General features: G+C 46.9%; 1 protein-coding gene across 2 annotated transcripts in view; it reads right to left on the bottom strand.

Annotated features, from left to right (window-relative positions):
• Positions 1-16,129, bottom strand: part of ELMO1 (engulfment and cell motility 1) — a 223,971-nt gene extending 207,842 nt beyond the window's left edge. For both annotated transcript variants that reach the window (XM_061367972.1, XM_061367971.1), the window contains exons 1-3: positions 15,979-16,129; positions 6,617-6,657; positions 5,439-5,511 (exon numbers count right to left, since the gene is read on the bottom strand). In XM_061367972.1, the coding sequence (XP_061223956.1) occupies positions 5,439-5,511; positions 6,617-6,657; positions 15,979-16,056 (192 nt within the window). In that variant the 5' untranslated portion in view covers positions 16,057-16,129. The remainder of the gene's footprint in view (positions 1-5,438; positions 5,512-6,616; positions 6,658-15,978) is intronic.
• Between the last annotated feature and the right edge of the window lie 1,198 nt (positions 16,130-17,327).

Consider the following 17,327-nt stretch of genomic DNA (forward strand, 5'->3'; position numbering starts at 1 on the left):
AGCTGAGCTCTTAGGCAGAAGCTCTTCCCTGTGAAGGTGCTGAGGCGCTGGCACAGGGTGCCCAGAGAAGCTGTGGCTGCCCCATCCCTGGCAGTGCTCAAGGCCAGGTTGGACACAGGGGCTTGGAGCAAGCTGCTCCAGTGGAAGGGGTCCCTGCCTGTGGCAGGGGTTGGAGCTGGGGGAGCTTTAAGGTCCCTTCCAACCCAAACCAGTCTGGGATTCAGTGACTTCAAGTGCAGATATTCAAGTTTTACTTCTGTTCATACACCAGTGTCCACTGGTTTTTACTGGAGTCCACAGGGCAGTGCCACCAGCATCCATGGAGTGGGCAGGGGCACAGCTGCTCTGGCTCCATGTTAGGAATGTCTGCAGCTGTGTGCAGATTCAGACACTCCAAAACTGAAGTTTGGGAATATGAGGGAAACACCACGTGTCCCATCAGTGGCTGAGAAAAGGGCAAGTCGGGCATGGTTTGGTCCAGGTGAGCTCTGGACTGAAATCTGCCATTCATGCAGCATTACTGACAAGTGTCTTACCAAGAGCAATGCAAAATGCTAACCGAGAGGCGCAGATCACTGAACACACTTCTCCAGCTCCCAGCCTTCAGGCTACTTCTCATTCCCAGCTGCTTACAAAGTACCAGCTCCTTCCCTGAATACGAAACATCCACTGCTGAGAATGTTTTAGTTCCAACTCACTGATGCTCAGCTGATCACTGGAAACAGATGAGCACTACGAGTGTGAAAGAAAACCACGTCCCAAACCCCCAACCCTACAAGCGGCTCATTTCTTGTCCCGTCATTCGCACACACTCCCACACAGGCAGCCTGCAGTGGCACGGTGGGATTTCACATGAACATACGATTACAGGTTGCATTCAGCAAAACAGGTCACGAGCAAAAGCACCTTTGAGAAAGGCCAAGCACCAGGAGCCTACCCAGGTTCCCAGCCTGGGGAAGTGGGGGGGAGTAGAAGGGTGTCCCATCTGCAAACACAGCAAAGAGCTGAGCAGTGACAGCAGCAGTAAAGCGGGGACAGGCTCCTTTGCTAAAGAGAACTGAAAGTCTCTGGAAGTGAATGGAGGGAACCAGCGCTCGGTGTCTGCTCCCCTCCGCTTCATGCAATAGGCACCGAAGAATGAAAGGGAAATGTGGGAGTCAGGGAAAAAGGAAGGAAAAAAAAAACCACAGAGAGTCTTTAGATGCATCAAACGTATAAAATGAACACAATGGAACTGTGAGAGAATAAAAATGGCTGCAGTCAATACACAGGGGAACGAGATGTCCTTACTTCTACCAGGTAACATGAAGAATGGCACCGGTATGAGCCCAGAAGGCTGAGCACAGCTCAGAGCTGGCTCGCAAAGCCCCTCGGCAAGAGCGAGCTAACCTTGTACTCCCGATGGCTGCTCAGATGCAGAGTGAAGAGCTGCCATGCTCAGCCTCCAGCAGTAAAGCCAGCCTGAACCCTTGTTCTTCCCAGCCCTGCCCTCCTGCAAGGAGCCCTTGTTGATGAGCACTGGGGTCTAGCAGAGAAACAAGCACACACACAGAGAAATGAACAAAACCCCAGGCAAACATTTCAGAGGGCTCCCTACAATGTGAACAGTGGGAAGGACCCAGCTCCTTCACAATCATGCTGGTTTTAGAGACCCAAGTGTGAGCTAACAGCGATGCCCCCCACACCCAGAGCCCATCACGGGCAGCACAGGGGCACAAATGCATCTAAAGGAGCCAGACCTTGTCTGCAGGGATAAGGGACTGGGCACAGCCACCAGTGTGCTGTATGAGCCACTCACAGCCGGGATCTAGCCAAGCTGTGGTTTTCAGCTCAGGAACACCCACAGTACACACAATCACACAGCCATTTTCATGCAATCCCAGACTGGGCTGGGTTGGAAGAGACCTTAAGGCTCACTCAGTTCCAACCCCTCTCAGCACCCTCACAGGGAAGAGCTTCTGCCTAAGAGCTCATCTCAATCTCCCCTCTGACAGGTTGAAGCCATTTGCCCATTCCAAACCTGAGCTCATCCAGGCTATAGTGTTCCTGAGTTACTACACCTGATGTACACAAGCACCTATTCGAGTACAACCTGAACAGAGTGAAGCAAGAGTGACTATTTAAGTTCTCCATTACACAGCATTATAGTTTTACAAAACAGTATTATACTATTACATAGTACCTAACACAGCAAGATGCTGAATCAGAAGTCAGGCTCTTAGGTGCCTGACTTACCAACGGAACACCCCTCCACGCTAAGTAAAGCCTTTTAAAACAGATGCACCTATGAATGTATGAAAACCCCCAAAACACTGTGACCAAAACCCAGGCTGAGCTTAGCACTATGCCCGCTTTGTTTTCTTGTTCCCAGAGCCTGTTATATTATTTCTCCATTTTATATTCCCATAACTCACACAACTAACGACTTCCAGGGCACTTTCATGGGCACAGAGAGAGCCAAAGGAGAAGCCCAGAGGAAGCACTCCTAACTGCATCTCCTGTGATAAGCCCTGTCTGTATCAGGAACCCTCGCTGACTCCAGATGCATTGACAGACTGGACCACCCTTATCCCGCCTGAAGCAGTCACTGCTGCTCCTCGAGAGGCAGTCTTACAAATGATACAGGCAGGAGAGAGGAAAAAAACCTACACAAAGAAAAACCCCACAGGACTGTTTGGGCGTTGTTTGCATTTCTGTGCCGTATCATCAGGAAATATAGGTCAGCTACGGAAGATAAAGAGCTCTGCACACGACAACCAAAACACAGATGCGCTGTGTGCCACCCAAACCCAAAAATGTAATAGCGAGCCATGTGGTGACAGTCCCACATTTGTAACATTTTCACTTCAAAGTTTCTTCGTTTACTGCTTTTCTTTCTGCTGGCTTCAAACATGGCACCAGAACGATCTTCCCTGTGAGGGTGCTGAGGCGCTGGCACAGGGTGCCCAGAGAAGCTGTGGCTGCCCCATCCCTGGCAGTGCTCAAGGCCAGGTTGGACACAGGGGCTTGGAGCAAGCTGCTCCAGTGGAAGGGGTCCCTGCCTGTGGCAGGGGTTGGAGCTGGAGGAGCTTTAAGGTCCCTTCTATACAAACCAGGCTGGCATTCTACGGTATTTCAAAATGCATCTGTACCTGGAAGGCCACAGGACAGCAGCCCCCAGGCTCTGCAGGAACATGACCTATACATGTATCTGTACATACCTGTACAGGTGCAGAATCCCTCTTTGAGAACAGTGACAAATAGTTCACAGACTCCCAGACTCATCTGGCTTGCAAGGGACCTTAGAGATGCCCCGTTTCCAACTCTGTGCCATGGACAGGGGCACCTTCCACCAGAGCAGGGTGCTCAAATTAGAACCTGTCGCTTGAAAAAGGAGCTCTGCATATGGTCCTAGTAAGAGACTGACTAAAGGAAGGCGGGCTTTAACAGTCGGTGCTGTACCTTCATTGAGGTGCATGTGTTTGTCCTCAGGACTGATGCTTTTCATGTCTTAATTCAGAGAGCAAAATCCTACCGCACACAACAAGGGAAAGAATGTGGAAGGGTTCACCCTCTATAAGGCTCTCTTCATAGCCGCTCTCCAGTAAGCAGTGACAAATAGTGAACAATATCTAATAAAAGTCACAGACATCTGAGTAATACTGGTGGCATTTAGAGCTCCTCTCTCTTATTTATGTGACTCAGACACTCTGCGTCTTTTCAGCAGGGAACAAACAAAGTCCTCTCCGCAGCACAACCCCAGAGCTCTTGAAGACCATTTTCCACCCTCATTGAAAGTTAAAGGCAGGCAAATCCCATCACACTTCTTTATACGTGGAGGAGGAAACATTCCTCTTCTCCAAAGCTGCAGGACCCTACCCACCAACTGTTCCATCAGGACAAACTCCTTCAAGAAGCCCAAGCGAATCCTGGCTTTTTGGAAACACCCACTGTACAGTCAGAGTTTAAATGCCAATGGGCAAGCTGGGCTGCTCTGGCTCCTTGGGAAATGTTGTGTCACAATGGAGGGCAATTTGCAAAGCAGTCCCTATTTCATTTGGGTGGAAACAAAACACAGCAGCGAGCAATCACTTCAACAGCTTTCCCTGTGGGGCCTTTGAAGGGCCTCTCAATTGGAACTTGAAAAGAAGGGAGGAAAAAACACAGGAGGGAGAAGGCAGAGCCCAAACCAAACTATACCCCATTGAAGAGGGTGCCTGGGGTGACAAACAGTTAAATGCAAAGCTGAAACTGGGCTGCTAAGACAAATAAAAGCAGCACTATGTTATGAGCTGTCTTGCTAAATTTAGTCTTTCCAAAGGCTTAACTGAGCCTAAGTTCCCTTTATTTCCTGGGTGGGGGTAAGAATCACAGCAAGGGAAAAGTTAGTTCATGTCTCAGCTGCATTTAGCTGATTAGATCCTCAAGAACGCTACCAAAGGACTCTTCCACTTCAGAGTAAGCCAAACTACACTGGTAACAAGGTAAGCAAGAAGCATCCGCATCCATGCAGCTGAGCTCAGATCTATTTAGGTCAAAATCTGAGGGTAGGGAATCTGCACACTGACTTCAGCAAGTTTTGAACTGTGCTCTTTCCCCAGTGCATAGGAACTGGACCTCAGGAGCGCTCATGTGCACACTCCTCCAAAGAAATACATTTCTCCTTTCCTAATTTCAGCAATTCTCTCAGTAATGCTAGGAATGAGAGTGCTACTCAGTGTCATCCAGACGAGCATGTCCCATTTATTTAGACTAGACATTCCATTTTTATTACAGCTACAGCCATTTCCCTACTCTCTGCTGAAGTCATTGCATCACCCCATGAATCACATATTACCACGCTATCTGGGGACCAAAAACACAAGCCAATGTCACATACAGAACTGGAAAAGGATAAGAGAGCAAGCAGGAAGGAGCAGCAAATATTACACAGTGACTGAAACTTAACTGCCTGATCAGCCAAAGAGGGAGGTGATGTGCACTGAGGGCCATAGAATCCCACACTGGTCTGGGTTGGAAGGGACCTTAGAGCTCATCCAGTCCCAACCCCCTGCCATGGGCAGGGACACCTTCCACTACAGCAGGTTGCTCCAAGCCCCATCCAACCTGGCCTTGAGATCTCCTCACAGTGCAAAGAACCCTTCACATCCACAGATTTCAGGTTCCTGCACTCCCCTTGCCAGCAGAACACTAAACACGCACAAATACCAAAGCTGAAGGGCTCAGTGCTGAAGCCTCACACTCACATGTGAAGGCCTTGGCACGTTCAAACTTTAACTGCCTTTCCAAACAGAAGAAATCAGTGCAAATCCATAAAACCAGGCCTCCCAGTCCCAACCTTCTCATTAGCATCGCATTAGGGACAACACTCTCTATTTTTATACATTTTAATTTAGAATAAGTTATTGGGGCAAACACTTTAATAGGCTATGTGAGATTGCATGGAATGATTTACCTACCTTCTCTGTGATGTAGAAATTGGAACTATCAGCATGCTGCAGTGCAAACTGATCATGATTTGCAAGAGACCACCTTAGAAACAGGAAAATAGATTAATTACAAAATGAAAACTTAAATACTCAGGAAGCATCCTTTACATAATTGCATACAAACACACACACACAGGTCATTCCCGTGTGTTTCTCATATTTTTCCACACTCCAAAAGTTTAAGATAAAAGCATGCTTACAAAGGGAAAACTGCAGTACAAATGCATCCTATAAATAAGATTTTCCCTTTGCATACCTGAAACAAAGCCCTAAACTTGGCTATGGTTGAGAAAGAAATTCCATAACAAATACCCTCCTTCCAAGGCAAAGATAAAAAGAAGGGAAAGGGGAGGAAGGGTGAAGGGGAAGAGAAACTACTTTGTCTGTACAGTGACACTTCAGTGCTCCAAAAATAAGCTGATAATGATCTGATATTCATTCCAGATCTATAAAAACCAGCAAGGATAATTTTTGCTTGCAGTAAGCAGGATCATTAAATCACTAAGAGACACAAAAGTAATTTACAGCACCAAGATTTTATGCTAGTTTATACGACACCCAATGCATATAGTGTTAAGTTGATATATGACACTGCGCATAAAATACCACCTAACTCAGTGGCAACTGGATGAATATTAACTAGTTTCTCCTGTGTGGTAGCACTTGCTTAAAACAGCATTTTTATCCCCAAAGCTTAACACAATAAAACTAAAGCAAGATAATTCTCTTAGCCAATTATTAGCTCCTATTGCAGGACTTGTGATTAACCTTTCAGTGTCATGTGAGCAGCAACATCAACTGGACCAGTTTACAGTAGCCATTAGACCCAATGCTTGAGAACCAAAGCCACAGTCATCAGTGCTTTAGCTCCGTACCCCACAAACTGCAGGGACCACAAGTGTTCAAGTGAGTGAGTAAAATGCACCTCTGTGCAGAAAGGCAACAGTCTAAATGAGTCACCCACATGATGGAGCTGCTTTTTTACATGCTCATCTGGCATGTAATTGATCCAAAATGCATGGCAAATTCAAGATCCAAAGGTAAAACAGCTACAAGGTTTAAGGAGCTAATGACTGGGCATATCCACACTTTGAGCTGTGAAACCAACCAGGAGATACTGAAGTGGAAGAGTGTAAGGCAGAACTTACCCATCGCAGACTTCTTTTATTATTGAGGACAGTGGCTTTTTCTGGTTAAGACAAAAAAGAAAGAAAACAATCTATCACCAAACTGGAACAAGCCCTGAGCTCTTAAAATATGGTTCCAACACTGCAAGGAGCAGAACAAGTCAGCAGTATTTCATTTTTTGTTTAATATCAAGTTTGATAGGACCCCATCGTTTCCTGCTGCCTTGGTCTGATAATCCACGGGGACGGCAATTCTACACACGAGCATGATGGCATTATCAGTCCTTTTTGTCAACGTTAGCCCATATGGCATCAGCTCGGCCTCTCAACTGAGAAATCAAAGGGTCTTTTGTGTGCCCTGCATCCCATTACCCCATAGAAACACAAGATTTAGACATCAACATGAGCATTTTCCAGGCATGACATCTGAAGCAAGACATTCAGTAGTTTTAAACCTTCTTTTGTCCCTTTCAGCTATGGTGGGATGATGACACTGACCCTCTCTTCTAAGTACACACATGCAAGTTCCCCTCTGATAAAACACCAGCTGGAAGGTGTTAAGATCTCAGATGTATCAGTTCTGCTTTATTCTCTACATCTGCGAGCACAAGCATTTGGACTGACTGCAAACAGCTCTGCTGCTTTGGGTCCTAAAATAGAAGGAACAGTCTCGTTTGGTGATGTTGCAACGCTCTTAGCTCTGTTATAAACACAGGGTGCACACACGAGTGTTCTTAGAACACTGCTGGCCAAAAGAAAATGCATTTTTAGATCCCAAAACACAGATGAAGTTGCATGGCAAAAAAAAACCAACCCAGACCAGATTTCACCAGCCGGGTGACTGCTGAGCCCTCCTTCCCCAGCACTGAGGGACTACACAGTGTCACACAGATGCTTTGCTTTGTGAGAACCCCCTGTATCACCTAAGCTGCACAGGACCATCTCTCTACTCACTTCCACTAAGCAGCGGGTTCTTTAAAAGCAAACAAAAGGAACAAAATGCACAAGCCCCACCACACACCAACAGTGTTGTCAAAACAAGCTGCCTCCCTTGAATGTTTATAGGAACACAATTAGGCTAACCATTAACTCAGCAGCAGCGTTTGTTATGCAGAGGGAGAATTACTCCTCACCTTGGATTTGCTTTCTGAACTGCATCACAGACAGAAGGGCAGAGCCGGGACTCCCTGCTCAGGTCAGGGTCAGGGAAGGAGTTGTTATTTCAACAGACAAGTCAATGAAGCCAGTTTATAAACAGGCAAAACCATAACACAAAACCATTTCAACCAAGCATAACACAAGACCGCTTTAGTCAAACGTGAATGAAAGCATCTGCTGAAAAGATCCTCTCCCCACCTAACATACTGCTTCAGTCCTTGCTCTCCGTCCTTCCTCTTTCGCTGCCATCACTGTGCTCACAGAACCACGCAGATAACTCCCACCGGGGAACTGGATCAAGCTAGACTGGCCTAATAAAAGGAAAATGATAAACAGCTTTCACCTGGGTTAATCCCCTCCCCTGGCTCGCTGTGTACCTACATGATCAGCAAACACCAGCACCTGGGAGAACAGGCAAGCATGGAACCGCTCCCTTCTGCAGCAGCCGGAGCCATAGCCAGGCTGGGAAGCACATCAGGCAGATGATAAGGGAAAGAAAAAGAGTGTTTTCCTCCCCACCGTGTCTCAGCCCAATCAGTTCCTCAGTCTGCATCGCTGTGGTCCATGTGCAGCCAGTTTGACCTCCTGTCCTCCTCCCTGAGCGGGTCTGTAGCCTCTGTGAAAGCAATCCCTGCTCCCAACTCTCTACCTCGTTCCGGGGGGGGATAAAGGTGTTGTTGATGACACTGGTTTGCCCTGCAGTCTGCAGGTGCGCTGCTGCCAAGCTGCCAGCCCTTCTCCCTCCCCAGGATGCTGCTGCAGGTCCTGCTCCAATATTGACCTATTCTGACAAAATTTCTACCTGCCATATGGATTCCTTTCATATAAAGTAATTGGTATCAGCGAACAGATTTGACACAGCGGAGGACAGAGAGGGTAACTGCCTCTCCTGCCCATTGTTTCCCATGGGAACTACAGTTTGCCATCAGGAACTATGACAAAAAGACACTTTAACAACCACACTGGCAGTTATCTAAACACTGGGGAGATTGGACACAGCTACTTCCTAAATCCTCTGCACCATCAGCTTTTATGTCCTTACCCAGTCCTACACATCTCCCTCTCCCTTTTCCTATTGCATACCACCTTTCCATTACTATGTATTACTATAACCTGTACTTAAAAACTTGGACAAAAGAAAACTAAATGAAACCACAACAAACCAGCTGGAACCTGCAAGGGACAGTCAAGAAAGGAAAACCATACTGGATCTTTAGTAATGCAGATTATTACCACTGCAATCCTAATGAGCTGCAGCTCCGATCCATCCCTTGGGCTGCACTCCCCCTACAGATGAGGGAAAAAGCCTATTCCCATTCTCCACAGGCCCTCCAAGGACATGTGCTCTACATATTTGCTTGATGTCAGAAAGAACGGACTTACTGGAATGGTTTTGTTGTTTTAATCTTCACTAAATGATGTTTATGGAAATGTCCATAATATCTTTGCTGCAATTACAGGTCTGAAAAGCCAAATTCACCTTATTAGTGAGTGTACTTCAAAGAGCTCCTCACAACCATACAGCCCAAGAATATTTCAGTGTTTTTCCTTCATTGAAATGAGGGGTTTGTGCATTTTATTCTAGGGTTTGGGGTTGGTTTTTTTTGCCTGTGTCCTCCCCATTTACTCGATATCCTTCCCTACACAAGTGAAAATCACACAGTCCCAGACTCGTTTGGGTTGAAGGGACCTCAAAGCTCCCCCAGCTCCAACCCCTGCCATGGGCAGGGACCCCTTCCACTGGAGCAGCTTGCTCCAAGCCCCTGTGTCCAACCTGGCCTTGAACACTGCCAGGGATGGGGCAGCCACAGCTTCTCTGGGCACCCTGTGCCAGCGCCTCAGCACCCTCACAGGGAAGAGCTTCTTCCCTTTTTAAATGACCAGCTGAGATTCACTGCTTCTTCTTTCCCCCCAGCCTCCCCTCCTTGTCTTCCGATGGTGACTGGGATGACTGGGATATCGCTTTCCCTGGCTGACACCTTTTAATGACAGAAGCAACAAGAAAACCCTTAACCCTTGCTGTCCTCAAGCCTGTCGAGCCTATCAGAGAAAAACAGCAGATGCAGCACATCTGTTAGTGGAAAACACTCAGCATTTAAAACAAAAAAGTCTGTTCTTGGCCTGTGCATCTGTCAAAAAGCAGAATCTCAAGCCAGTAAATACACCATTCTGTCTCTAATTAATGCTACCATTCCAGCAGCAAAGCTTGTAGTGCAGAAGTCATTTTTATGGCTATTAGAAAACAGAAAACCACCTCTTTTCACAGTCAGTGGAGGATTCATCTGTTACGGTCACACACAGAAACAGGAGCAGGGCTGCCCAGTGGCAAGCACCAGATGCTGGGACACCTGGGTCCTCAACTCATTACTTCACCAATGGCTCCTCGTGATGGAAGGAGCAAGGACTTCTCCTGTAAGAAGAGGTACTGGAGAGCTCTGGGCTTCAGACTCCTCAGCCTGCTCTGAACCAGTTAGGGGAACAAGTCCCTGCAATGACTCCAATGGGGTATTAGTGAGACCAGACTTGTTTATTAGGCATTGGGCATCTGAAAAAGATGGAAAAGAGGATTTCCCTAACTCATGGGTGCACCAGTGGGAGGGAATACCTGAAGAAGGGGGACACCCCAACACCGCAATAACAGAGACCATAAAACCCAGCCAAGGCCGGGTCAACACCAAATAACTCATCATAAAGCACCCTAGAGTCCTACAGCTGTGGATTCCAGCATGTCTGCGTGCAACACACTTGCACCACATATTTGAAATACAGTTAAAATACAGTCTGAAATACAGTTAAAATACAGTCTGAAATACAGTTGAAATACAGTCTGAAATACAGTCAAAATACAGTCTGAAATACAGTCAAAATACAGTGTGAAATACCAAGCAGGGCTCTAAGATGTGGCTCTTCACTGAACCACTTTACTGGGTGAGAATTCCTTTGCAGACTGAATGAAGAAACCCTAAACCCACAGCTCATGACTGACACGCTGCTGGCCTGCCAGGGTAGAAAAGTCTATGTGAAGGCACAAGCATTTGATATGGGGGGGGGGGGGTTAGTATTACTTTCCTTTGCACTACAATCTGTGCATCTGTCAAAACCCAGAATCTCAAGCCACTAAATACACCATTCTGAGATCTATAAGGAGAACATAATCCATCCTAAGATGCGCCTGGATACTCCAGCTGGCCACAATATGAATGAAGCACCTTGTAATTAAATCATTGGTGTGTAACTCCAGGGATCTCATCATTACACACTTCCTTCAGACACAGCAGAACTCACTTTGAAGAGATGAGATTCCTGCTGTTTCCTAAGAAACTTTATGGATGAAACCACCTAAAAGTCATGCTCAGCCTTCACCTTCAGCACCATCAGCTGCAGGAAGCAAAACGCAGGCTCCAGTGGGGAGGCTCTGGAGACCAATATGGGGATAACAAAATCAGAGCCAGAAAATAAACCTGTATAAAAACCTAAACAAACAGCAAAAAAACCCCAAGGAGAGAATGAAGTGTTTTATCCCTTCCCTAAAACACTATTTCCTGACTCTCCTTTATGCTGGAGATCAGGAACGCTGGGACACTCAAGTGCCTCCTGGCTCGATTTCCGCTTCCATTAAAAAGCCATGTGCCACTTTCTTTCCTCTAATTAAGCAGCTCACAATCCCTTTTGAACTCCATCTCTCCCCACAGTCTGAGAAACACTGCGCTAAACCAGTTAACAACCCCCAAGGGTCCAGACTGAGTCTGAAACCCAAAACAGTTTGCAAGTTCCCTTTAGAAGAATCTGTCCCGGTCTCCTTTCCACGTGCAGCCAAGTACAATGGCCTCTCTGGAGGAAGAAGACAGCACAAGGACATTTATAGCAGAAGAGACAACTTGAAAGACACTCTTAAACCATGAACTTACTGACTGAATCTAAACCTTAGGGAAAGCATCAACACAAACCAGCCCATGGTGCCTCCGATATGCTGTATTAACATGAACTTGTCACCTGCCACTGCTCCTGTAAACCCTGCCCGCTGTACCCGGTTTGTGCTTCAAAAAGCAAACAGCTTTTTTCTCTTTCCTTCCTTTTTAGTTTGGCTAATGCAAAGATTCACATCTGTTAATTTAATCTATCTTTAATGATCTCATAGATAAAAGGAAACCTGGAGGAAGAGACTGCGTGGCCAAGTTTAATTACAAACTGTTCCTTTCTGCAGGAACACTGTTTCCTTCCAGTGGTGAGCAAGTTCACCCTGGTAGTGTAGAGAAATCCGGGGTTAGTACAACTTGTGCTAATACACAAGAGTGGATTTAAATGGGATCAAAACAGTTATTGTACCCAAACTTCATAGAATCCCAGACTGGTTTGGGTTGGAAGGGACCTTAACGCTCTTCCAGCTCCAACTCCTTCCATGGGCAGGGACACCGTCCACTAGAGCACAGCTTGCTCCATGCCCCTGGGTCCAACCTGGCCTTGAATAAGTCTTTCATTACCCTCACAGGGAAGAACTTCTTCCTAATGTCTATTCTGAATCTACCGTCTCCCAGTTTAAAGCCATTCCCCCGGTACCCATCTTGTGCCTCTCCTGGAAGCTGCTTCCCCTGCAGCAGGAACAGCGAAGCTGTAAATCCAGAGTATCCAGGTAACCTAACCCAGCACTGGCTTACCTAAAATAATTTGTGCTGTGAAAAAACCCAAGAGCTGAGGATGAGTTATACATAATGGGCACAAATTAACGCATGCAAATTTCCAGCTGAACACAAGAAACATCCTCTTACGAAACGGGCTATACCTGGGAGAAACAGGAGAGAAGAGGACAACCCAGCCAGCATCCTGCTCCACGTGCACAGAGCCACTGCAGCTCTGCTGTTAACATCTTCCAGAATCATCAGCCACAAGACTGGGAGAAGTGAACAGTCAGCATCTACCAATCCGTTCTTCCCCAGACTGCACCCCCAAAACCTCCCCAATAAGATCCCAATACAGACACCAACCCATTCCCATTCCTCCCCTGACATGACAGTACCACTTATAAGGTGAAGATCATCACTAGACCCCCGCTCTTACAGTCATCATCAAATCTTTTCATGAACAACTCATTCTGACCACAGCACTAACACTGCCAGCAGGGATTTCTGCAGGGGGAGGGAGGGTAGGGGCTGTTTCCCAAGTTTAGAATGGAGCAAAGTGATGGAAACGAAAACACAACCCTACACAAGTATCCTGGACGAGAGCAAGCGCATTCAGCCAAGCGCACCTCTCAAGGAGAAAGCAGAAAGTACTTCAGCTTGCACAAAACCCAGCTTTAATGCTTGCAGGCAACAGCCAGTTGCTGAGTTTACTGCAGCTCAATTACTCCCCACCTGGTATAGAGAGAGGGCAGGAAATAACGTGCAGTTCTGCCCTCCTTCATTAAAGCAACTTCCCAGGGAAAAAGCAGTTGTCAAACCCTGATGTCAAACAGTCCATGTCAGTGAATGAGAGGGAAGGCTGGGCACAGAGGCCAGCTCCTAAAAGCACTTGATTATACATTAACTATGCAGGCAAAGAGCCTCTCAACTCAGTGAGACCAGTTCTGCATGGTTCAAGTTAAAACTGCCATCAATGAACCCAGGTTAACAAACATCACGGGAAGCCTCAACTAGAAAAAGCTGCACCTCATGAAGTCCAGGTTGGCCCAAGTCATGCACCCAAAGGGGAAGTTTTGAACACAAAGTTTAATAGCATATGGTGGGAAAAGAACAGCCTTTTCAGGCCCAGCACTCTCCAGCACACCCCTGTCTATCACTGGGGTTTCACAATGACATTTCCTCATTTCGAGGCTACTTTGTTCTCTTCGTTGCTAAACAAAACATGCACATACAGAGCAGGTGAACTGGGATACTGTGCAACTGCATATAAATAGCGACCAAGTGTATACAGCAAGCAAGCCGAAAGATAAATACCCAGATTTCCCCCTGATCTCTTCGATGGTATTTGTAACTCAGGATTTGGAATGGCCCCAAGTACCCTGGGAGAACTTGCATCACGCTGCAGTGAGGGGGTTTCTGTTGTTCTTTTTAAAGTAATAGCACAGTGCTGTTCTTTTAAATTCGGTCCTTGCTGGTAAAGGCTTAGAAAGAGGAAAAAACAGGAAGCAAATTCTTAGGATTTTATGAATATATGTCAAATGGTGCTTGAATGAGCAGTTCCCACCCGGGAGACAGGCACTGCCTGCAATGTCTGGTCAATGGGCAAGTCATTTCTCTTGTCTGCCTTCCTTTTCCCTCTTCCCCTTTATCATCTCCAACAGCTAGCCATCTGAGGGATGAATCATCTCCTCCACTACAGCTCTTCAACTAAATAGATGTTTTAAAGGGAACAGATTGGGGAAAAGTTAGCAATTAAGTGAAGCAGAGACAGAGCTGTGTGTTTAGAAGCATGTAGCACCCTGCATGTTTTCAGAGCTCATTCCCACATTGCTCCCATCCCTGAAAAAGGCAAATGCACTGGGTTTTATTATTAGGAAGAGATGTTTCTTTCCCATCTTCCTTTCTTGTCACGGTCTTCCATGTCAGAAAGGTGAGGGATGAGACTGTCAAACTTCATCCCCCCTTTTCCCCCACATCAGGAGTAGGCTGCTGTTAGGCTTCTCACTTTCAACTTTACTCTCCCTCTTCCTCCTCCTCCTCCTCCTCCCTGTAAAGTGGCATCAAGAAAGCCCGCAGACAACTTGTCAGGATGGGTTGGAAGAGATCTACCCAATATAAGTCAGCTTTGATCCTTCTTTTCTCCTGTCAAATCTTATCTAATAAAGGTAAACCCAAGGCTCCAGGGCAGTAAGCTAATATTCAGATAAGGGGTTTTTTGAGACCCACTTAAAGCCATCTTGTAAAGTAAACCCAGTCATTTTGGTATTACTTTACTGCTATTTGGAAGGAGACTGCATCATATTTGTTCACTTTTGTACCCGCTGTACTTGGGAGCGAGAAGCTGTTGTTCATCATGACTAACACGCATCTTTCCCCGAACACAGTGTGCACAGTGCCTAACGTTTGTTATATAAGAAGAAAAAAGTAAAATGTTCTTCATTGCAGAAGGCAGGAGATTTGTATCTGTAGGCATCTGCTTACTAAAGAACCTAACGCAGCAAATGGAAATGAAGAAGCTTGGCGGGTCTGGAAACCAAACTCCAAAGTGCTAGCATCCGCTTGGGAGCTCCCTTGTGCTCTAAAGGGGCTTCCAGAGTGCCTACAAATCACACTGCTCTTACTCCAGCCACCCTCCTGCACCTGCAGGAATCTCCTAGGCAGGTGCCACCAAAGGGTTAACCAGAAGGAAACGATTGCACTGCACCAAGAAATGAGGATCCCATTTAGTAGAACATTTTCAGCATCAATTCCCGTTTTCTCCTCTCCAATAGAACTTTCTAATGTGCCTGGTCCCCCGATACGCCAGGGTCTACGCGTGCTATGAAGTGCTTCCCTGAACTCTCAACACTATTTCCAGGACTCATCATTATTCTGAACAGGTAACAAGCTGCATGATTTCAAAACATTATGGGTAAGCTGCTTAATATTAATGAGATTGATTTAATATGGATGTATGTGCCACAAAAACAACCTCAGAGAAGTCCAGAACCTAAAGCACAGCACTTCTGTAACTCGATTTGGTTTGTTCCCCTCACACATCCCAGATTTCCTACAAACACTCTTTAATTCATCCTTTTGAATGTGCCAGGCTCTATACACTGCCTCCAATCAGTCCATAGGGCCACTGCATTAGAAATAGCCAGTTAAACAGGACAACCCCTGCAATTCCTGTACGGAACAGGCGGCATCCTCCTGCTCACAGTGCACCACTGCTTAAGTTCTAAAACCTGCACTTGCTGCAGCCGTTTGGGATGACCCTACCCCAAAGACAAAGCACCGACTAAAAATGCTAAGACCTTCCACCAGAGGTAACAACATCCCCACGATTCTGCAGCTGAACACAGGCACAGAAGTGTTAAGTGGGTCACACAGGCAGTAAATGCCTTCTTGATGCAGCTGCTTTAAAAGAACAAGCAGAGGAAAAAAACCCAACAGCAAAACCATTAAGCAGTAAGAGAGGAAAAGGGCTGCACCCCTTGTAAAAACCACACAAGCACCCAAACACATACATGTGCATCTAAGTACGGATAAATGCAGAGACAGGCGTGCAGAGGAGAAGTTATTTACACGCAGGCCGGGCAAACACACACGAGCACAGGCACTTACTTGATCTATTTCCATCAATTTGGGGAAGGCACCTGGCCATTCAATTGCCACCTTCACTATATCAGCAGGAGGGGGCATCGCGACGCTGCTGCTGTTCGGAGCCAGTACCGCTGGATACTAAAATGCTGCAGCGAGGTTCTCTCATTCACACCTGCAGGGAGAAGGGGAAATACAAAGAATGAAACATGAAGGAAAACACAAACCCAGCAGTTCAGACCCAAACTCCAGCGCTGCCGCCTCGGCTCCTGCAGCTTGCCTGGCTGGGCAGGTGCATGAGAACCTCTGTGCGTGTGGATGGGGAAGCGCAGGACGGCGCATCTTAGCGAAGCAAGCACAGGACACAGCAGCACAACACGCTGCACAGCTCGACAGGCTGTTGGAAAGATGGCTGAAGCGCTGGAACGTACGGTGAATAACAGGCATGCATTAGATTTAAATAGAGAAACTATTTTTACATGTTGTTAAAACACGCTGGTGGGGGAAAAGCAACAAACTGGAGGAAGCTCCTGTTAACAGCGGGGCTGCTGGAGTCCCAGGGAAGGCGACCGAATGGGTTAAAGCTGTAACCTGGTGCTTTAACCAGGAGAAGAGATTGCTGAGGAAGTTGTGGCCAGGAAACACTGGTTCTTTTAACTATAGCAATGATCTTCTGGGTGTTCACAAATAGATCACTGCACTATAGCAACCAGGATGTCAGGAAGGAGGCAGAACACACAGCCGTTTCCACATATACATACACACACACAGACATCCTCACCTAACGGGTTCAGAGATACCCATATATAAAGACTTCTTTATGGTAAAACAGACCACGAGGATATCGCATGCATTCGTAACGACAGAATCAGCTGCAGAAAGCACCATAGCTCTGCAAGAACATGAATATCAGCATCAAGGGATATGAGCATCAATAGGATCTCGCGTCAAACAGCTCAGGCTGCGAATTCCAGGGAAGGAAGGAAAGGGGAAGAAGCGAGCCCTCAGGTTGGGCAGGATTTGAGCTCTGCCTCCTTTGGCTCATCAAAGTTTGTGACCTCACAAACAACAGGAACAAACCACCTCAATAACAACACAGGTTTCCCAGCCCCTCCAGGCTTGCACGTAAGCCTTGCTCACCCCTCTCCCAGCAGGACAGCCGCACAAGAAGCGAAGATCTCAGGCACAGAACCCGCACACCCTGCTGCAGACGGGGATGCTCCTGCTTGCCCTGCCTCGTCCTCCGTGCCAAGCACAGCGGTTCGGTTCCCCTCTGCTGAGAGCCAGCATGTGTGACAAACCCAGAGAAGCTGCAGAAACCCCCAGAAGTGGGGGCAGTCCCACTTCTGCTTAGCAGAAAAGAGAAGGAAGTT

This window comes from Neopsephotus bourkii, unplaced genomic scaffold (assembly GCF_033783945.1).
Source record: "Neopsephotus bourkii isolate Nb327-2 ecotype Australia unplaced genomic scaffold, CSIRO-AGI_Nbou_v1 NB_1417, whole genome shotgun sequence".
Classification (NCBI taxonomy): domain Eukaryota; kingdom Metazoa; phylum Chordata; class Aves; order Psittaciformes; family Psittacidae; genus Neopsephotus; species Neopsephotus bourkii.